General features: G+C 53.9%; 3 protein-coding genes and 1 long non-coding RNA gene across 4 annotated transcripts in view; 2 read left to right on the plus strand and 2 right to left on the minus strand.

Moving 5' to 3' along the window:
• LOC127462517 (zinc finger protein 436-like) overlaps window positions 1-21,923 on the minus strand; it is a 37,998-nt gene that overhangs the window by 8,267 nt on the left and 7,808 nt on the right. The window lies entirely within an intron of this gene.
• LOC127462526 (uncharacterized) lies at window positions 10,979-12,440 on the plus strand. The gene is made up of 2 exons (XR_007900471.1): window positions 10,979-12,129; window positions 12,253-12,440. It is a non-coding gene; the product is annotated as an uncharacterized LOC127462526 (long non-coding RNA).
• LOC127462532 (zinc finger protein 665-like) overlaps window positions 13,053-21,923 on the plus strand; it is a 162,832-nt gene continuing 153,961 nt past the window's right edge. The window contains 1 exon segment of the mRNA XM_051771183.1: window positions 13,053-13,275. Coding sequence (XP_051627143.1) covers window positions 13,117-13,275 — 159 coding nt within the window. The 5' untranslated portion in view covers window positions 13,053-13,116.
• Window positions 14,062-21,923, minus strand: part of LOC127462530 (zinc finger protein 135-like) — a gene marked incomplete at its 5' end in the record, with an annotated part of 30,253 nt that continues 22,391 nt past the window's right edge. Inside the window, one exon of the mRNA XM_051771182.1 lies at window positions 14,062-14,725. The remainder of the gene's footprint in view (window positions 14,726-21,923) is intronic.

Here is a 21,923-nt window from a genome sequence, read left to right on the forward strand (position 1 = left end):
TACTTTTCCATGGTCTTCTCGATCCCCAGTTTCCCCCCAGGATCGCTCTGAGGGTCCCAACCCCCACTTTTCCCCCCCCCCTCACCCCTTCCACATCATCCCCCCACTCCCCAGCCCCCTCATGCTCAGTTTGAGGATCCCACCCTCCCCTTTCCCCACTCTTCTGACCTCTCCCACCCATATCCCATCATCCCCCAAACCTCAGTGTCCCTCCCCCTCCACTTTTGGGGGGTCCCACTCCCCTCCCACTCAGTTGGGGGTCCCACCACCCCTTTATCCCCTCTGATCCCCCTTTTCCCACCGTCCCCCCCTTCCCACCACCCGCTCACCCGAGAGCTCCTTGCCCACAGCCAGGGGGGCTCCCAGCACCACCAGTGCCCGGAGAAGTCCCTCCAAAAAAGGGGTTAGGTGGGGTCCTGAGTGGGCTTTGAGTGTGTTTGGGGGTCTTGGGGGGCTGTGAGGAGGTTTTGGGGAGGTCCCAGCACCTTTTGGGGTGAGCTGGGTGCCTATTGAGGGATAGGTGCCAGCCTAAAGTCCCCCCAGAGCGGGGTGACACAGGGGGAACACAGGAGGGTTGCAATTCCCGATCTATCCCTGGGCCGGTTCTGCCCCCCACAGACTCAGCTCCTCCATCTGGGTCCCCCCCACGCCACTGCCCCCCAATAACCAGGACTGAGGGGAACTGGGAAGCTTTGCTGGGATCACTGGGAGCAGCCGGGTGGTGTCAGAATAAAAGCAGGGCTGGGGGGGACACATGACCCGCCCAAAATCCTTGTGGGGATGGGAGGGGGGTCCAGGTTGGGCCTGAGGCTCTGGGGAGGGGCTGCGGCCGCCGCCGGCTCAGGAGCTCTGTGGGGAGAGAAAAGGGGGTGACACCGGGGTGGGGGGTCCCCAGGGGGGCACAGATGCTCTGGAGGGGACACACGACCCCCTGGGACCCCCCTCACCTTCTGGCGCAGGTAGAAGCCGAACCCCAGGACCAGGAAGACGAAGTCCAAGATGAAACCCATGGCCCCTAATTAGGAGCAATTCCTCAGGCTGATGGAGCCCAGCAGGGCCGGGGCCGCCGGCGGTGTCCGATCCCGGCAGGAAGCGGGAAGGGCCCGGTGGGGTCTGATAGAAATAAATCAAGTCAGAGCTCTCTTTTACCCCCTGGGCAGTGACCATGAAGAGATGTCCCTGCTTCACAGGAGAAGCTCCACACACTTCAAGAAAGTCTGTGGAAGAATCTGCTCTATGAAAATTGACCCTAGGCTTTTATGCTTATCCAGTGATGGATCGCCAGTCACATATTCCCAGGCCAGTGAGCAGCTGATCTGTCAAACTGCTTCCAAAAGCAGGATGTGTGTTCGAAGGTTGGGGAACAAGGCTGGTTTTGGCACAATTCAACACTAAACCAACGCCTTGGCACCAGCAATAACTCACCACAGAGAGCTTGCATTGCTTGCATTCTCCCATTAGATTCTTTTCCAGGTAGAACATCCTGCTCCAAGGGGTCACTGTGACACTGCAGAATATCATGGAATGACGGGAAGCCTGGGACACTGTGGATCCTGATGGAATCAAGGGGCCTTTGAAACTCTGCGGAAACTCATGGAATCAAGGGGACACTGTGACACTGCAGGGCCTCATGGATTCAAAGCAAACCTGGGACACTGTGGAGCCTCACAGAACCAAGGGGATATTGTGTCAGGCGGGAACTCATGGAGCCAAAGGAACCCTGGGACACTGCAGAACATCATGACATCAAAAGGCCACTGTGGCACTGCAGGGCCTCATGGCACAAAACCAACAGAGGGACATTGTGGAACCTTGTGGAATCAACAGGACATTACAGAAGCACAGACTCAAAGAATATGCCAAGGTGGTAGGGACTCAACAGGATCACTGAGTCCAACACTTAGCCCTGCTCAGGATCACCCCCAAGAGTCACACTGTGTGTCTGAGAGTATCATCCAAATGCTGCTTGAGCTCTGTCAGCCTTGGTGCTGTGCCCACTGCCCTGGGGAGCCTGGTCAGTGCCCAACCACCCTGGGGGGAACAACTTCTTTCTAAGATCCAACCTAACCCTGCCCTGACACAACTTTAGGCCATTCCCTCGGGTTCTGTCACTGCTAATGGGTGATCAGTCCCTGCCCCTCCTCTTCCCTCATGAGGATGTTGAAGGTTGCAGTGAGGTCTCCCCTCAGTCTCCTCTTCTCCAGCTGAACACACCAAGTGCCCTCAGTGTCCTCACACGGCTTCCCCCCAAGGCCCTTCCCCATTCTCATTGCCTCCTTTGGACACTCTCTAATGGCTCAATCTCTCCCTTCCATTGGGTCCCCCCAAACTGCCCCAGTGTTGAGGTGAGGCCGCCCCAGGGCAGAGCAGAGCGGGACAATCCCCTCCCTGGCCCGGCCGACCATGCTGGGCCTGATGCCCCCAGGACAGACTTGGCCCTCCTGGCTGCCAGGGCACTGCTGACTCAGGGCCAACTGGCCACCCACCAGCACCCCCAGGGCCCTTTCCCGGCCCTGCTTTCCAGCCTCTCCTTTCCAGTCTGTCCATTCATCTGGGGTTGCTCCATCCCAGGGCAGAATCCCCTTGTTGAAATTCCCATGGTTGGTAATTCCCAGCCCTTGGATCTGTCGAGATCTCTCTGCAGGGCCTCCCTGCCTTCCAGGGACTCAACAGCTCCTCCCACTTTTGGGTCATCTGCAAACTTGCTCAGTGTCCCTTCCAGTCCTGCATCCAAGTCATTGATGGAGATGTTGGAGAGCATAGGGTCCAGATGGAGCCCTGTGGAACCCTACTAGTGACCCCTATGTGATGTCACCCCAGTCACTGTCACCCTCTGTGCCCAACCTGGTGTCAGAGACTGAAATGGTTGATGATTTATGCATCCTAGGAGACTCTTGCAGGCTTTTGACTGTTGCATTATACCTCTGATGGGCAATTGAAGGTGTCAAGCCCTGAAAACGCAGGACCTCTGATGGCCCATAAAAGCCCATCCCCCCTCTGCCAATCTAAAAAAAGGTGGGAACCAGGCCAGACACAGAAACTCTTGCGCAGAACCCAGGGAGAGTTTGGAGGCTTGAGGCATGGCCCGTGACACTAACCATGGATATAATAACTCATAACTTCTTGGCTTATGGGGGCTTCCCTCCTTCACCCCCAGCAGATCAAGGCCACCACTTCAACTGACAGACATGGAAGCTGCAACTACCAAATGTCATTGCTGGACCCCGTGGGCAGTGACTATATACGTTTTTTTCCACTGTTATCTTTTCTTTTTCCTTACTCTCCCTTACTCAGTTATCCTGTCTTTCTCCCCTATGCATTTTCTCGCCCCCCAAAGGTTATCTCTATGCCATGTTGTTATATGACAACACCCAAAATGCTAGCATACCAGTTGATACAAAATTGTTAAAATAAACCTTACCAATATATGTTTTCAGACACCGATTATTCAGTGTCGTTTCACTCTAATCCACCCCAAGGGAATTATTGATACACACCCCTCCCCTTTTCCTGGGGCGGGTTGTAACACCTGGGAGCCAATCGCTCACCCAGACAGGATGTGTTTATCCAGCCATGGGCTGGACAGTTTGTCCAGAGGGATCCTGGGAGAGACAGTATAGAAGAAACCTTTACTGAAATCCGGAAAGATCACATCAACTGGTTTCCCTTGATCAGCCAGGTGGGTCACCTTGTCATAGAAGGAAATCAAGTTGGAGAAGCAGGGCTTTCCACTCCTGAAGCCCTACTGGCTGTCACCAATGACTGCGTTGTCTTTCAGGTGTTTTTCAACACCTCCCAGAATAATCTTCTCCATAACTTTACCAGGCACTGAAGGGAGACTGACAGGGCTGTAGTTTCCAGGATCCTCCTTCTTGCCCTTCTTGAAAATCGGGACAACTTTCACCAGCTTCCAGTCAGCCGGGATCTCCCAGGATTCCCAAGACCTCTCAAAAATCATTGAGAGAGGTTTTGTGATGACATCAGCAACTCTTGGAGGATTCTGAGATTAATCCCATCAGGCCCCAGAGATTTGTAGGGATCCAGCTGGAGCAGCAGATCCAGCCGTCAGGCCTGAACTGGGAGTCACTCATTCTCACAGTCATGGTCCTGCAGCTCAGGGCACTGTGTCCCCCTTGGCCCCTCATCCGTGTTGAAGACAGAGGCAAAGAGAGTGTTAAACACCTCTGCCTTGTCTCTGTCCCTGTTTGGGAGGTGACTGCCCCCATCCCAGAGTGGGCCAGTGATATTTCTGTACTGCCTATTGCCATTAATCTGTTTGAAAAAAATCCTTTTTTTTGTCCCCCACATTTCTGGCAGCTTCAAGTCCAGTTGAGCTTTGTCCACATGAATTTTCTCCCTACAGCAGCAAGCAGCATCTCTAAATTCTTCCCATGTCACTGGACCTTCCTTCCAGTGGGCACACACTTTCCTTTTCTGCCTTATCTGCAAGTCATGATGGCCCCTTTATTCCAGAAGGCCCTGCAGTGTCACTTGACTCCATGAGGTTCAGAAATGTCTCAGAGTTCCTTTGGTTCCATCAGACCCTGGATGGCACAATGGCCCCTTGGTTCCATGAGACTCCACAGCGACCCTGCTTCCTTTGGCTCCATCAGGCCCTGCAGTGTCACAATGGTCTCTTGATTTAAGGAGGCCCTGCAGGATCACAAAAGGCTCCTGGTTCCCTGAGGTTCCATCTTCCTGGGCTCTTTGGTTTCACAGTGGCCACTTGATTCCATGAGTTTCTGCAGCTTCCCAGGTTTCTTTTTTTCCATGTGGACCTGCAGTGTCAAAACTGCACCTTTATTCCATAAGGTTCCACAGTCTCCCAGGTTTCCTTTAGTTCCATGATGCCCTGCAATGTCACAATGGCCCTGTGATTCCATGAGGTTTCACAGTGTCACAAAGGCCCCCTGAGTCCATGAAGTCCTGTAGTGTCACAATGGCCCCATCATTCCATGAGGTTCTACAGTGTCAGAAAGGCCCCTTGATTGCAGGAGATTCTGCAGTGTCCCAGGTTTCCTTTGGTTCCACAAGGCCCTGCAGTGTCACAAGGGTTCCTTTGACTCCACAGGTCCTTGCAGTGTCACAATGGAAACTTGATTACATGAGTTTCTGGAGAGTAATCATGACCCCTGGCTTCCATAAACCTCCACAGTGTCACAGAGGCCCTTTGATCCCAAGAGGGTTTGCACCATCTCAAAGGCCCCTTGATTCCAAGATGTTCTGCAGTATCCCAGGGTTCCTTTGGTTTCAAGAGGCCCTGCAGTGTCATAATGATCTTTTGATTTTATGGGGTTTCACAGTGTCACGATGGTCCCTGCGGCTCCATAAGGCCTTGCAGTGTTAAAAAGGCCCCTTGATTCCAAGATGTTCCACAGTGTCCCAGGGTCCCTTTGGTTCTGCTAAACCATGCAGTGTCACAAAGGTGCCTCGATTCCAGGAGGTTCCACAGAGCCGCAATGGTCCTTGATGCTACATTAGGGCCTGCAGTGTAACAATGTCCCCTTGATTCAATGAGGTTCCACAGTGACAGAAAGGCCCCTTGAGTCCATGAGATTCCATAGCGCCCCAGGTTTCCTTTGGTTCCATTAGGCCACACAGTGTCACAATGGCCCCTTGATTCCATGATGATTTGCAGTGTCCAAAAGACCACTGGATTTCACGTGGTTCTGCAGTGTCCTAGGGTTCCTTTGGTTCCAGGAGACCATGCAGTGTCACAATGCACCCTTGAGTTTTTAAGGTTCTGCATTGCAACAGTGGTCCCAAGATTCCAAGAGCTCCCACAGTGTCCCAAAGGCCCCCTTTATTTCAGGAGGTTCCTCAGGGTCACAATGGTCCCTTTGGCCCAAGAAGGCCCTTCAGTGTCACGATGGCCCATTTGGTTCCATGAGATTCCACAGTGTCACAATGGCCCCTTGATTCCATGCAGCTCCACAATGTCACAATGGTCCCTTTGGCTCCATAAGTCCTTACAGTGTCCCAATGGACTCTTGACTCTACAAGTTTTCACAGTGTCACAATGACCCCTTGATTCTACAAGGTTCCCCACTGTCACAAAGGTACCTTGATTCTATCGGGTTCCAAAGTGTCACCATCATCCCTTTGTCTCCATAAGGCCCTGCAGTGTCACAATGGCCCCTTGATTCCATGATGTTCCGCAGTGTCCCAATGGCCCCTGTGCCTCCATAGGATCCTGCATTGTCCCAATGGCCCCTTGACTGTATGGTACAATGGACTGTGAAACATCCCCTTGAAAGCAACAGGCAGTGGGACCTTCAATTTGCATTTAGCGAAGGGCACTTGGTTAGTTCACACCCCAGGCTCTGCCAGTGGAGCTGGTCCTGCCCAATCAGAACCCCCACATACCATTGGAAGAGATACAGCGCCCATGGTGCACGTGAGAAATGTGTTAGGAAAGACAGTTTGCATTAATCCTGCCTCAAGCAAAGGCAAACCCACCTGTAGGATTGGTTTTGCTGCAGGCCCTGGGTGCACTTGGTGGGTAATTGTAGCAGGGAGATTGCCAAAACTGAAACCAGTAAAGCGTTGGAAGTTCAACAAAGCAACATTTATTACAAAGAAGTAGCCAACAAAAGGAGAAACCGAGAGACAGGAAAGAGAAGGGAAACAAGCCCCCGAGACAACCCCTCACTCACTCAGGCGTTACTGATGAGGTTGTCTTACTGACCCCGAAATGCTCAGAATTCCCCCATAGCAGGAGCTGCATCCCCAGAGCGTCGGCAGGCTTAGCAGGGTCCCTGCAGAGGTAACGTTGTCCTCCCTGTGCAGCTTGAATCTGCTCCCAGCACGAGCTCTCTGCTTTTTATACAATGAACCTGTGATGTCTACCCGGGCAGATGTGGCCAGCACCGCCCAGCCAGAGGTCCTCGGTCCCTCCCCCCATGGTGTAAGTGGTGCCCCTTCTGTGCCGGCGTGCTGCACCTCGGGGGTCTGTCCTAAATGAGTCTGGGGGCTTCCTTCATCCTCCTTCTCTTCACTTTCTTCTTCAAATGGCCTTGGAGGGCCATCGGCCAATAGCCAGCCCCCAGTTAATTCCAGTTTATACAAGATGCTTCCTTCAAGGACGGAGTTCTCGTTTCTCAGTGCTTGTTTTCACAAAAGTTGGCAGGAGAAGAACAGACTCTCAGAGGTGGCTGGGTCAAAACACAGACCAAAATTAGCAGCATCTAATTAAGCGCGAATACAAGGGACAAAGGGACGATGATGGTAATATTCTATTTCAATTTGGACACCTTGAAAATGCATCTTTTAGACTTGTTGGACAACATCTTCGGGGAGAAGGAGGATGTATTCCCTGCAGTTTGTATCTGCTCTGCTGCTCAGTCTATTGATATTCCCACTGATGGGGCTTTAGGACCTCTGCTGAGGGCTCTGTCTCCTACCTTGACTCGTGGGAATCTCCCTCCGGTGGGGATTCTCTCTCCTGCCTTTAATGGTGTTCATTTACCTCTGGTGGGGGTTTTCCACCCCTGTCCTTCCTCATGGCGCTTTTGGGAAACGGGGCTGCTTTTGGCTGCGGCCGTGCAGGGGCCACGCCGGGGCTGGATGCCTGAAGAATGGACACACAGCCCTGGAACCATTGGATCTCCTGGATAATTGAAGTGCCTCTAACGGAAGGTGCACAGCCTGCCTGCCCCTCCTGCCAAGCACCAGCTCCATCTGCTGCTCCCACCCAGCAGCTTTCCAGAAATCCAGGGCTGGGTGTGGACTGAACGCTTTGGCAAGGGACAGGATAAAGTTGCTTGGCTTCCACCCTTGGTATCTCAGTGTTTGTGATGTTGGGAATCCTCACTAACCTGGAACAATGGCAGATTATCTGCTTTCGTAAGATATGTACATGGAGATTGTTCTGATATGTGTTTAAATCTTCCTTGAAAATACAACTGATAGAAAACAACGGGAAAAAAAAAGAAAAAAAAGGGAAGAAAAAAGAGGGAAAAAAGAGAAAAAAAAGAAAGAAAAACCAGGAAAGAAAGACAAAAGAAGATAAAGAAAAAAATGGGGAAAAAAAGGAGAAAGAAGAAAAAAAAGACAGGAAAAAAAAGAAAGGAAAGAAAAAAAAAGAAAAAAAAAGACAGAAAACCAAAAAACCATAAATGTGGTCTTATCACTTGTGCCTATCTCAGGTGCAAGAAATGTGTGCTCTGGATTAAAAACCATTCTTTTAAAACAAAAAAAGGGGAATGTGATACCCCAAGTAGACAAAGTTGTATTTACCCTCAGTTTTTTGAATTTGAATCAACAAGTATTGAATGAAAACCCACAAGAAGACACCTCATGACAAGGTCCTATTGAGTGCTCAGTATGGGGAAGGGCTGTGCTTGTGTTCTGTCTCCCACAGGACCCTGCTGGCTTCCAGCCCCTTTGATGGAACCTTATCCTGAGTGGAGCCGGTCTGCAATCCGATTCTGCAGATGCAGAGGCTAGAATCCTGGGAGGAGGTAGGGAATGCTGAGCAGAGCAAGCCCTGCCCGGATGTCCCATAGGGAAGACACTGTTCTAGGAGGAATTCACTATGTCTACTAACTCTTACTGACTGGCTTAATGACTCAGCCGTGGTGTGTCCCTCTCACTCAGATGCCTTCTTGGCCGCACCTGGTGTTGTGATTCATGTGACTGACAATACCTTTAACATCCCTGTAAGTAATCCTGGTTTTTTTAGTTGCATCACAGATCCCACAACAAGTCTTGCACAGTCCCCAAGTGTGCTTTCTTGTTGCTCATCATAAGTATCAGACCCCCATCTTCAACTGGCAAAGTCATCCTGGGAGGCTCTGCCATTGACCCACTTGGTGAAGCTCTCACACAGAGGTGTTGGAACTTTATTTGAATTGATTTTTTACCTTCTGAGTTTACAATGGCTTCTCCAAAAACACAGTAATTCATGTCCTAGCAATAGAAATTCTTTGGAGAAGGAGTTTGGGACTCAAAGAATCAAGAATGGTTTGGCTTGGAAGGGACATAAAAGCTCATGTGGTCCAAATCCCTGGACATGGAGAGTGACGTCTTCACTAATTCAGGCTGCTCAAAGTTCCTGACCTTGGACAAATCCAGGGATGGGACATCCTCTTCTGTTGCAGTTCTTGCCAGCCCAATTGATAAGTATTTCTTTATTTTATCCAACATAAAGCTCCCCTATTTCAATTTAAAGCCATTGCCCTGTGTTCTGCCACTACAGGCCTTGGTAAAACGTATCCCTGTGACTTAGACCATGTTTTCATCTGTTGGCACCTTGGAGAGCGCTCAGAGATGCCTCCAGGAGCTGCCCTGCCCTGCAGCCACAGACTCACAGGGCTGTGGGGCAGAGCAGGGTCCTGCAGCCCAGGGCGCTGTGCTGGGCAGGGACTCTGCTGCCTGCCAGGGGCAGCTCTCAGCCGGCCCGGGGAGCTGCTCCAGGGCTGGGGGAGAAGGGCTGTGGGCAAGGACAGTGACTTGGAGGGCTGAGTCCTTATGTGGATAAGGTGCTCTGTGAGTCAGGGCTGCTCATAGCTGGAGAGCACAAGAGGAGATTTCACAGGAGACTTTTCAATGAGCACAGAAAGGTAGGGGCTGCCTCAGAGGGGATGATCCCATTCTTTCAACCTCATGCTCTTGTTTATCTCGTGAGTAATGAGAAGTACAAATCAATGCCTCATTTCAGAGGGCAGCACTGCAATTCCAAATCTGCTCGGTGCAGAGGTGAATAAACCAGGCAGTATCAGAGATCAGCACATGGTGCCTTACAGGCAGCATCAGCGTCGCTTTCCCAGCCTCCTCAGGGTTGCTCTGACATTGCCATCAGAGCCTGCCCAGCCAGAGATGCCCCTGGGCAGTGCCCTGTGCTGCTGGGAGGGCTCTGCAGGGCAGAGCTGAGCCCTCAGGGCTGGGCTGGGCTCTGGCAGCACTGCCAGGGCCCAGCTCTGGGCACAGGGAAGCAGCTGCTGGCAGGGACAGCTCCCGGCAGCAGAGCCCTGGGCAGGGAGTGGGGGGCAAGTGCCCCCAAGGCCCGGGGGAGGGGGCATTCGGGCAGCTCTGGGGGCCCTTCCCTGCAGCTCTGCTGGGCACTGTGTGCTGGGTGAGGAGCTGCCTCTGCCTGGAGAACATCTCCCTTGCAGGACCCCCCCTCTCTGCTGGGTCTGTGCTGCTGGGCTTGGAGCTGCCCCCAGCAAGGCCCAGCTCTGCCTGGGCAGGATCCTGGGCAGTGCTGAACCTTCCCTTGGGGATGGACACTCTGCTCTGCCAGCCCTTGGCTTCTCTGTGGGAGGACTCCTGTCCTGTTTTGTCATGTTTTTCAAGACTAATTTGTAGGTGAAGTCACCTTTGAGGCAGTAAGTGGGAAAACTCAGGAGAGATGGGAAACAGACTGATGGACATTGCACCTCTTCTGGCTCTGCTCTAAGCCATAGAGAGCTGATCCGTTTTGCCTGTCCAGGTTCACATTCACAGTAACTAGAATGTGGATTTCTGCCCATAAAGAGTACATTTTCCAGATGTGATGGTGCAAAAGAAAAAACACAGGTAAAATCAGTAAAAGGTTGTGCTAAGCCTATCTCTGCAGCCCACGGTCTTCTGAGTTACAAGGTCAGAGATGCAGCTTTTCCAGTGGATTACATCTGATGTCCATTGTGAATGTCAGAGCTGTCACAAAGCAGATCCATGTCTGCACTGCAGCAGAGCAAAGCGGAGTCCTTGGCAGCACATGGGCAGAGCTCCTGCTCCTCACAGCCAACAAAAACCAGGGAAAGGAAACATTTATTCTGGCAGGTTTTCCATTGAAAACTAGAGTGGCTTTGCTCAGAGTCATCTGTCTTAATTGTTCCATGTCTTTCCTTTCAGGAATAGGGACCGATACCATGAAACAACAAATGCCCAATAGCAGCTCCCTCCTCCAGTTCCTCCTCCTGGCATTTACAGACAGGCAGGAGCTGCCTTATCAGTACAGCTTCTGGCTTAAGGGTAATTCTTACAGGGGCTGCCTTTCCTGATTTTCATGGAATCCCACTGGCCCACACGATAGGAACAACTGCATCTTCAGCTTCCCTTGGGATGTTGCTGCTAACTGGAGTTATTTCCTGCTCAAGAAGAGCTGCTGCTTCAACATATTTAGTCTCAGCAATTACAATTTCAATGTGCCCATTTTTAAATTTAATTTCTGCCTCAAGTTTTCCAATCAATCTCTTCCTAGCAAAGGTTTAGGGGAGTTTGGCAAATAGAGAAACTGATGATTGTTTTCCTAATTTAACCCCTGTCACACCAATAACCTTTGCAATGTCATTCCTTAATTCTCCTTCTGTTGTGTTAAGAACTGAGTTGCACCTGTGCCTGACTAATACATGGGCAACCCAGACAGTGGGGACTCCACCCCACACCTTTGAACCAGACAATAGTGTCAACATCATGCTCAGGATATAAAGTGGGGGAGAGAAGGAGGAAGAGGGGACCTTTGGAGTGATGGAGTTTGTCTTCCCAAGTCACTGTTCTCTGGAATGGGGCCCTGCTCTCCTGGAGGTGCTGACCACCTGCCCAACCATGGGAAGCAGGGAATGAATTCCTTGTTTTGCTTGTGTGTGCAGGTTTTGCTTGTCCTTATTAAACTGTCTTTATGTCAACCCATGAGTTTTCCAGCTTTTCCCCTCCCAGTTCTCTCCCTGATCCTGCTGGTGGGGAGTGAGAAGTGGCTGGGAGGGGCTTGGGGGCTGGATGAGGTGAAACCACAACAGCCTTTGTTGGTGTCCAGGTGGGGCTGGGAGTGTTGGAGATACTGACAGGTGGGATTGGGATGTGCTGCTGGAATTTACAGCTGCTGGTGCTGTCTGGAGCTCCTGGCTGTGTGTCAGAATCTGGTGCTCCTTAGTGGCTGCTCGTTGCTGTCACTGCTGCTGAGCTGCTCAGCTCTGATCACCTCACTGTGCTGTGCCTGGTGAAATAGAGAATGAAATAAAATATTAGATATTTAGCTATGAAGGTGTGACTTTGCAAAATGTAAAACTGCTTAAAAGTCTCTGACCAAACTGTGGGCAATTGAGATAAAAAGCTTAGAGAATGGGGAAGGCTTTTTAGCACGTAGAGAGGGGTGTATAACCTGAAACTGTTTGAAGTGATAAAACTTTATGTAACTACTCTATAATGGTAAGAATAGGAGGTAAAACTAAGTGTCTATTTAGATAAAACAAACTGCAAAGGAGTGTATGCGCATTAACCTGTAACTGTTTGAAGTGATAAAACTTTATGTAACTACGCCATAATGGTAAGAATAGGAGGTAAAACTAGATGTCTATTTAGATAAGACAGACTGCAAAAAGTGTGTGTGTAAAGATAATTTTGAGCCTGCTACTTTCAAACTGTATAAAAGGCTATGTTATTTCTTGGCTCGGCGGAGTGCTCTGGGGAGAACACCTACCCCTTTGCATTCCCCGGCCGTAATAAAAGTGCTTTTCAGATTGGCAGAGGTTTCTTTGAATCACTGGGAACGTTGGGCAACAGCCCCGGCGATGTGCTCGGGCTGGCAGGAGGCCCGGGAATTGCTGCTGCACTGGACAGGCTGGAACTCGGTGTGAACTTGAGCTGAAGGGCCTGTGACCTGTGGATGAGTCCAGGATGGAGCAGAGACCCCGCTGCAGCCCAGGGAGGAGCCCACGCCGGAGCAGGGGGTGCCCAAAGGAGGCCGAGAGCCCGTGGGAAGGCCCTGCAGAGCCTCAGAGAGAGAAGCCCACGCGGAACAGGCTCCTGCAGGACTTGTGACCCCGTGGGGGACCCACGGTGGAGCAGCCTGTTCCCGAGGGACTGTCTCCCGTGCCAAGTACCCCACGCTGGACGGAGCAGACACGGACTCCTCTCCCTGAGCGGAAGCAGCGGTGGGACCCCCATCCCCCTGTGCCGCGGAGCGGAGGGAGGGAATAGGGGATAAAGTGACGTCTGTGAAGGAGGGAGGGGTGGGGGGAGGTGTTTTATTAGGATTCGTTTGGTTTCTCATCCTCCTGCTCGGATCCGAGCCGTTCCCAATCCCATCAATGTCCCCCAGTCGGGTCTTTGGGACGGCGATCGGACAATGCCCTGTTCCCGCCCCCCGGCCCGGGCCGCGCCACAAAATGGCGGCGGCAGAGCTCGAGTCCCGCCATGATTGGCTGCTTCTCCCGTCACTCCTCGCCCCCGCGCGCTGATTGGTCGGATCGGGCGGGCACTCCCCGCCCCCTCTCTCTGCCAGGCCAGGGCAGCGGCGGCAGCGCCCGGACGGTGCTGAGGCGGCGGCGGAGCTCGGAGGCGGCGCTGGAGCAGGTGGGACCCGCGCTCGGTCCTGCCGGGGCTCGGGGCTCGGGGCTCGGGGCTCGGGGCTCGGTCCTGCCGGGGTTCGGGGCTCTCTGCGGGCGGAGGGGGCGGGAGGCGCCGCGGGAAGCGGGGTCTGGTGGGCTCGGCCTGCCCCGGGCGGGCCGGTGTCGGCGGCCCTGGGGAGCGGGGTCTGGCGGGCTCGGCCCGCCGTGTCCCCCCGTGTCCCCTCCCCAGGGGCCGCTGAGGGAGCGGCTGCCCGCGGGCTCCTCCTTCCCGCTGGGTCTCGGCGGGCTCGCAACGGGTTTGTGCCTCGGCCTTGGCCGCAAACATCGCGTTCGTTCCCCGGGCTGCGACAAGCCGATAATGACACACTCGAGAGACACATTGAGTCGTTATTGTTTCAGAGTTGGCTGCTCGGGGCTGTTTCACAACTCAAGCACAACTCGCAAAGCTTTTTACTATTTCTACATTTTAGCAAACAAAGCAAAACAAGCTCGCAAGCAGCTACGAGACATTAGAGCTCGAGAGAACACTTGCTGTTTTAGACTCAGCTGCTTTCCCTCCTGCAGGTTCTTGGAGAGACGGGGGGGTGGCCTCAGGTGGGTCTGAAGGGCCGTCCAGCACCTTGGGGGGTGACCGGGGGGTCCTGGGACTGAAAACACCTCCCGGCTGTGCAAGTCCTTGGGACGACACCTTTCCAGGTGTGGTGGTGCATCCCCACCCCCCCAGGCCTCCCTGTGATCTGAGAAATGCTCCTCAGGCCTCAGCCTTGATGAACAGCCCTGGGCTGAGCTGCTCAGAAACACTCTCTGCTGCCAGGAACTGGTGCTGTCTAACCAGCTCCTGCAGTTTAACCAACAGCCTAGGAAACTTTTTATTTTTCTTGCCTGAAGAACAATCCAAGTGGAATCCTATTTTTGTTCTCCAACTTTCAGAGAAAGTCACGGACCTGACTTGGGGCCAGGATGGACAATTCCTGTGCCTCAAGCCCCCTCTGTGGGGGCCCCATGACCAGCGCTGCTGAGTGAGACCCTTTGAGGTCTCTGGGGCCACAGCAGCTGCAGGGACTCTGCTCCAGCATGGGCTTCCCATGGGCTCACATCCTTCTTTTTGGACATTCCCCTGCTCTGTGGGCTCCTCCTTGAGCTGCAGGGGAATCTCAGCCCTGGTGCCTGGAGCACCTCCTGCCCCTCCTTCTGCACTGCCCTGGGGGTCTGCAGAGCTGTTCCCCTCCCCTGTTCCCACTCTGCTCTTCTCTGCACCCAATTCCATCTGCACAAGGACTTTTTCCTCCTTCAATACATTCTCCCTGAGGTGTCACTGCCATCTCTGATGGGCTCAGCCTTGGCCAGCGGTGGGTCCATCCTGGAGCCAGCTGGAATTGGCTCTGCTGGACATGGAGGAAGTTTCTGGCAGCTGCTCACAGAACCCAGCCCTGGAGTCCCCCTGCTACCAAAATCTGGCCACACAAACCCAATACACTGCCCAGCATGGATCACCTGGAATGTGGGTCACCAGGTCCGTGCCCAGCCTGGATCGCAGTTGGGTCACTCGTAGGGGTTATTATGGACACAAGACTCCAAGTGACTTCTAGAGGTGGACTTGGGCAGGAGGAACCCCCTAGCTGCTGTGTTCACACCTTGTTTTTCCCCCCACAGCGGGATTTCTCCTTCCCAAACCTTGGCCGGATGGAGGAGGAGGCTGCGAGGAAGAGGAAGATGCCCCAGGACCCCCAGGCAGGTGAGGAGGAAGTCAGTGCCCCTTTGCCCTGTCTTGTCCTGTATCTCCCAGCTGAGCATCGCCCCCGGCTGCAGGACAACCCCGCTGCCGCCGCCGTCCTGCCGGGGCCGGAGTTGGGGGGATGTCCTTGGCCTTCCCTCTGGGCCGGAGGCAAATCCCCTCCCTGTCCTTCTTCCCTCCTGCCCCAGGCCCCGAGCTGAGGACGGAGAGCCCGGAGGACAAATCCCCCCGGCAGAGCCTGGTGGGAGAGGCTGTTTTGAAGGGCTCCACGGCACAGGAAGGCAGCGGGGAGGGAAAGCCACAAAGGTACCCCAGGAGGAGGGTCTCCAAAGCCAGCCCAGGGTGCTCTGAGGAGGAAAGACTCAACCTGTGCCAGGAAGGCAGCTGGAGCTTGAGCTGGTGCCCTGACCTGGAGGTCCACGTTCAGTTTCACCCCAGGGAGAAGCCCTACAAGTGCTTGCAATGTACAAAGAATTTCAGCCACGTCTCCCATCTCTTCTACCACCAAAGCGTACACACAGAGGAGGAGCCATACAAATGTGTGACATTATTGAAGAACTTTGACCAGAGCTCCAAGCTTAGCACTCAGCAGTCCCTGCACACTGGGAAACAGCCCTGCAAGTGCTTGGACTGTGGGAAGAGCTTCACTTGTAGCTCCGCTCTTGTTGCCCACCAGCACCTGCACACAGGGGAGAAGCCCTACAAATGTCAGAAATGTGGGAAGAGCTTCGGCCGGAACTTTCACCTGAACCGCCACCAGGTGATCCACACGGAGGAATGTCCCTACAAGTGTTCTGAGTGTGGGAGGGGGTTTCGGAACAGGGCAAATCTCATAAGGCATCGGTGGACGCACACGAGGGAGGGGCCTTTCCCCTACACCAACTGCAGGAAGAGCTTCAAGCACAACTCCAGCCCCATCACCCACCGGCGCATCCACACTGAGAAGAGGCCCCACAAGTGTCCTGAGTGTGGGAAGATCTTCAGCTTTAGCTCCTACCTGATCTGCCACCAGATAGTCCACACCGGGGAACGGCCCTACGAGTGTGGGGAGTGTCGGAAGAGCTTCAGCCAGAGCTGCAACATCACCAACCACCAGCGCCTGCACACAAAGGAACGGCCCTACAAGTGCCTAGAGTGTGAGAAGAGCTACAGCATCAAGTCCAACTTGATCTGCCACCAGAAGATCCACAGTGGGGAATGGCCCTACGAGTGTCTCAAGTGTGGGAAGACATTTCAGAGCAGCGCAAATCTCCTCGTGCATCAGCGGACGCACACGGGGGAGAGGCCCTTCCACTGCACTGACTGTGGGAAGAGCTTCAGCTAGAAGCCCAGCCTCATCAGACACGGGTGCATCTACCACGGGGAATGGCCCTACAAGTGTCCCGAGTGTGGGAAGATCTTCGAGCAGAGCTGCGCCTTGACCACACACCAACAGACCCACCATTAAGGGAAGGCCTGCAAGTGCTCTGACTGTGGGAAGAGCTTCATCCACTGCTCCATCACCCATGTGGGGCATAGACCCGCTGACCTAAGTTCCTGTTGACCCACATTGGGAAGACACCTGGCTGGGAGTCTGCACATCCTTATGGTTCCCTATAGGCACCTGGGTGAATGCAGGGGGAGGAACATCCATCAGGACACAGACCAGATGTCAGAAATTCATTGGTAAGAGTGGATTTGTTGTCTTTAGACCGCCGAAGAATTTCACCTGCTCATTCCAATCATTTGATTTGGCATCAAGCAACACTGGGTGATCTTTGAGATCTTTTCCATCCTAAATAATTCTGTGTTTCTAATTCTCCATGGCCGACGGGCCACCCAAACCAATCTCACAGGATGCTGACATGAGGATCCTTTTATGTTGGCCCTGATTTTGTTTTGATCCATCTTCATTCCTTAAAAACACTTGAAATTGGGGTAAAAATAAAGAAATACAATAAAGATATTTAAAGCCTTACCATTTTTCTGGGATTCTGGGAGGGGAAATTTGGTGTTCAAGGGGATATTCAGGAGGATTTGTGGGTTCTGGGGGGATGTGGGGTGGGGGAGTTTTCCCTCAAAGTTGGGAATACCCAGGCCAGGTGAGTTTTCTCCATCACTTTGCACTCCAGAAGCTGAGATGGATCAATCTGTCACCTCATAATGACTCAATCCCACCCCAAAATGCCTCAATCACACAGTCCCTCCAAAGCCCCCCCCGATCACCCCGTGGGGTGTCAGCAACCAGAGAGGGGGAAGTTCATGCCCAGGAGTGGTAGGATGGGGTTGGAGGGCTGGGATGGGGCTTGGAGAGAGATGGGATGGAGTTTGGGGGGGGTGGGATGGGGTCTGTAAGTGAGAGAGCTGAATGTTGGGGATGATGAGGCCAGGAGGGGCCTGACGGGTTTTTGGGGTATCCCATGTTCCTGGGGGGTCTTTGGGGTACCCTCTAATACTGAGGGAGTTTTTTGGGTGCCCCCCAATCCTGAGAGGAGGTACTGGGAGATGGGGTGGGGGATGTGTGGCTCCAGCACTTGGAGTGGGACACCACAAGGAGGGACCCAGGGAGCCCATTTTGGGGAGGGTCCTAGTGCTTTCCACCAACTTGGGGGATTATAAACATCTTTTTGGGGGTCCCCCTCCTCATTTTCAGGGGCTGAGATAAACTCACGTTTTGGGAGGTGAGATGACCCCATTTTGGGCAGGATCCTGCTGTTTTCAACTAATTTTTAGGGGTTATAAATGGCTCTTGGGGGTCCCCCCCCTCATTTTGAGGGGTTGGGGTGACTCCATGGCTCCACCAATGGCTGAGGAGGGGTTATACCCCCAGTTTTGTGGGGTGACTCCATGGCTCCACCAATGGCTGAGGAGAGGTTATACCCCCAGTTTTGTGGGGTTAAAAGGGGCTTGTGGAGGTCCCACATTTGATGGACGTCCCACCTGGAGGAGGGTGTCCCTCCTTCCTCCAGGCACCCTGCAGCAGGTCTAGGACCCCTCCCCACATGGGGGGCACCCACATTTTGAGAGGGGGGAAGAAGAGGTTCCTTGTGCACTTAGACCAGTCCAGCTGGTGTCACAGCATCACAGAATACACTGAGCTGGAAGGGACCCACAAGGATCATGGAGTCCAACCCTTAGCCCTGAACAGGACCATCCCCAAGATTCACCCCATGTGTCCCAGAGGATCATCCAAACCCTCCTTGAGCCTTGGTGCTGTGACAACTGCCCTGGGGAGCCTGTTCAGTGCCCAATCACCCTATGGGCGAAGAACCTTCTCCTAATATCCAACCTAAACCTCCCCTGACACAACTTTGGGGCATTCCCTCAGTCCTGTCCCTGGTCCCCCCAGAGCAGAGCTCAGGGCCTGCCCCTCCTCTGCCCCTCCCCAGGAAGTTGTACCCGCAGTGAGGTCTCCCCTCAGTCTCCTCCAGCTGAACACACCAAGTGCCCTCAGTATCCTCACACGGCTTCCCCCCAGGGCCCTTCCCCATCCACATTGCCTCCTTTTGGTTGCTCTCTAATGGCTCGATTTCTTCCTTACATACATATCCCACAGGAGCCCTGGCAGCCCTCAAGGAGCCAGAGATGTCCCAGGGCCAAAACCAAACATTCCCCCACTCCTGGGGGGTGTCAGCACCAAGGAGGTGCTGCTGTCCCGCTGTCCGGGCTGCAGGGGGGATCCCCACACGCTCCCTCCAGGCAAAAGGTGCCCCAGAGCAGCCGAAAGGGCCCCGCCCTGAGCGGCTGTGCTGGAAGGGGCTGCTCGGGCCGGTTGCAGCCGGTTGTGGACAGGGGCCTTTCCATGGCAAGTGCCAGGGCTGTGTGATGTGGGGCCTGCGGGTGCCCAGTGGCCACTGTGACCCTGCGGGGCCTCCTGGAACCGAGGGCACCTTGTGAGCCTTTGGGCCCCGCCCTGGCCTGGGGTGTTGAGGAGCCCCCCGGGTGGCCAGTCCAGCTGAGGGCCGGGGCAGGAGGAGAGGCCGCTGGTGGGCCGGCGCCGGGCTCCCCAGCACTGTGCCGAGGCAGCCGCCTCCAGCCCAGGCCTCCTCCGGCCGCCGCCCTCAGCTGCAGCAGCGGCAGCCTCAGGGCAGCCGGGCCGGGCCGGGTCCCTGGGCGGGGCCGGGCCGTGCCGGCCCCGCAGCGCCCGGAGCTGCAGGAGCCCCGGGAGCCACGGCAGCCCGGCCCCGGGAGCACAGGGCCAAGGGCCGCAGCGGGGCAGGGCCTGTGCTGGGGGTCCCTGGCAGCCGGGCAGCCCGGCCAGCAGCACCGCAGCCCGCGGCCAGCGCCGGCGGGGCAGGAGCTGCCGGGGCTGCGGCGGCTGGCGGGGCTGGAGCCCCAGCGGCACGCCAAGGAGCCGGCAGTGCCGAGCACGGAGGGACACGGGCAGGGCCCGGGCCCGGGAGGCTCCCTCTGCGCCGCAGCGCTGCAGCCCCGGCATCTGCCCAGCCCTGGGCCAGCAGCCGCTGCTGGCGGGGCCCGGCAGGCCTTGGCTGGGGGGAGCTGGGCGGCCTTTGCGCGTCCCCCGCTCTCCTTTCAGCCCCCCCATGGCAAACTGCCAGAAAAATCCTTCCTTTAGCTTTAAAAACGGCAAAAAAAATACCTGTAGGACAAGGAAAGTGTAGCGAGTTTTTTAATGCAGCGCGCTGGGCGCTCCAAAATCACAAGGATCTAAAAAGCACACCAACAGTTTGAAAATTGCGCCTTTTGTATTCTTTCCGTTACATAAACTGTTATGTATGTATTCATTGACCACTGTTTTTTTGCCTTAAAGGGTAATTTCTCTGACCCAGAAGGGGGTTTCTCTTGATCGATTGTGACTTATCCCCCTGGACCTGTCCGGGGGGGGTCCCCCTGTACACAATAGGCTGCCGCATGGAGGATACATCTTTATTTTTGTATTTTTCCCTACTCCCAGCCATGAAAGGTTCCCTGGCATCAGGTCCAGGCAGGACCATCCACCTTACAGACTCCGCAGTATGCCTAAGAAAACCTCTTAGAAAATAAAAAACCCACCCCCTTCCATCTTCCTACCAAGTTCATTTGCTTATAATAAAACCAGGTTATTTATTTCTCATACAAACCATCTCCTGCCCTGCGCCGGCCACACGAGAGGCAGCCCAGGGATGTCCCGAGCCAGAAGGAGCAGGTGCTGGCGGGGCTGGAAGCCCCTGGCCCCGGCCAGCAGCCAGCAGGGGCAGCAGGGCAGGCAGGCCTGGCAGTGCCACAGAACCACAGGGCACTGCCCACCCCGTGCGCCCCTTGTGCCACAACAGGAGCCCAGCTGTGCCCCACTGTGTCCAGCAGCAAACCCAGACCCACCCCCTGGCACAGGGGGCTGAGACGGTTAGAATGATAATAAACAATCCAGTCTGAGGGTCCGAAACTGAATAGTTTATTGTACAAAACTTTTGGTTTATATAGGGTTCAGAGAAGGAGGGGTATACATTGTATTCACAGCTAGGGTTAAAGGTCTCGGAAGCACAGGGAGATATTTTTCTTCAAACAGATAAACAAATATTTCTTTATCATAATCACAACAGATGGGGGTAAACAAAGGTGGTAAAGGGATTTACTTCTGTAGTCTAGAAGTCTATTTAATTAAAAGTTAGTGTAAGGATATCAGAGAGCAAATGTAAACAGGCTTTCTTGTCTGTATTTAAATCTCAAGGTTTCTGGTTAAGATCATTTCTTACGTCTGCTATGTCCTAAAGAATTCCTACCGCAACAGGGGGCAGCTTCAGCTGCTCCTCCATGTGCCCAGCAGGGCACAGGACGGAGACCCCGGCACAAGAGAAGGTACATTCAACTGCTCCTGAGCCAGCAGAGCCCCAGAGCCCCTGTGCTACTCTAGGCCTGCAGAGCTTCCTCCTGCCCTGCACAAAATCATCTCAGGCAGCTGCCCTGGAGCAGTCTGGGGCTGATCCCTGGGATCTCAGCTCCCTTGAGGAGATGTGAAAAGACTCCAGGAGATGCCTGTGAGGAGTCTCATGTAGATCCTGGAAGACGCAGAATCTACAAAAGAAGAAAAATCATCTTGCCTACCTGCCTTGGAGGAGTCTGGACTGACACACGGGATTTCAGATGCTGAAATCAGAGACCAAGACTCCAGGAGAAGCCTGGGAGGAGTCTCAGGTAGATCCTGGAAGATCCTGGAACTACAAAAAGAAAAAAAAACAATATCTGGAATCATCCCTGGAATAGTTTAGGGTTGCTACCCAGGATTTCAGGTCCCCAGATGAGAGATGAAGACTCCAGGCAATGTTTGAGAAGGCTCCAGCTGGGTCCCAGAGGATGCATTTTCCTTCAAAAGAGAAAAATCATCTTGGGTACCTGACTGAGAGCTTCTACCCAGTCAGGGTATCAAGTGCCTGAATCAGAGATGAAAAGACTCTGGGAGATGCCAGGAGGAGTCTCTAGTGCATCCTGGAGTAGAGAGCTACTTCCAAACAAGCAAAAACATCTCAGAAAGCCTCCCTGGAGGAATCTGAGGCTGCTTCCTGAGAACTCAACTTCCTCGAGGAGATGCGAAGACTCTGGGACACACCTGGGTTGAGTCTGAGGTGGATTCCACAGCAAAAATTTACCTCCAAAGGAGAAAAAACATATTGGACACCTTTCTTGGAAGATTCTGAGCCTGGGGAGAGCAACTCAGGTCCCAAAATCAGAGATTAAAATACTCCAGGAGAATCATGGGAGGAGTCTTGGGTGAATACAGGAGGACACAGTTTCCTGCAAAAGGGAAAAAAATCATCTTGGGCAGCTTCCCTGGAGTAGCCTGGGGCTGCTTCCTGGGCTCTCAGCTCCCTTGAAGAGATGTGAAAAGACAGAAGAGTCTCTGCCTGGGAAGAGTCTCTGATAGATCCTGGAAGATTCAGGATGCAAAAAAAAAGGAAAATCATCTGAGATACCTGCCTAGGAGGATTCTGGACCTGCTACCT

This window comes from Manacus candei, unplaced genomic scaffold, assembly GCF_025592945.1.
Source record: "Manacus candei isolate 608988 ecotype Guabito, Panama unplaced genomic scaffold, ASM2559294v1 h1tg000129l, whole genome shotgun sequence".
Taxonomy (NCBI): Eukaryota; Metazoa; Chordata; class Aves; order Passeriformes; family Pipridae; genus Manacus; species Manacus candei.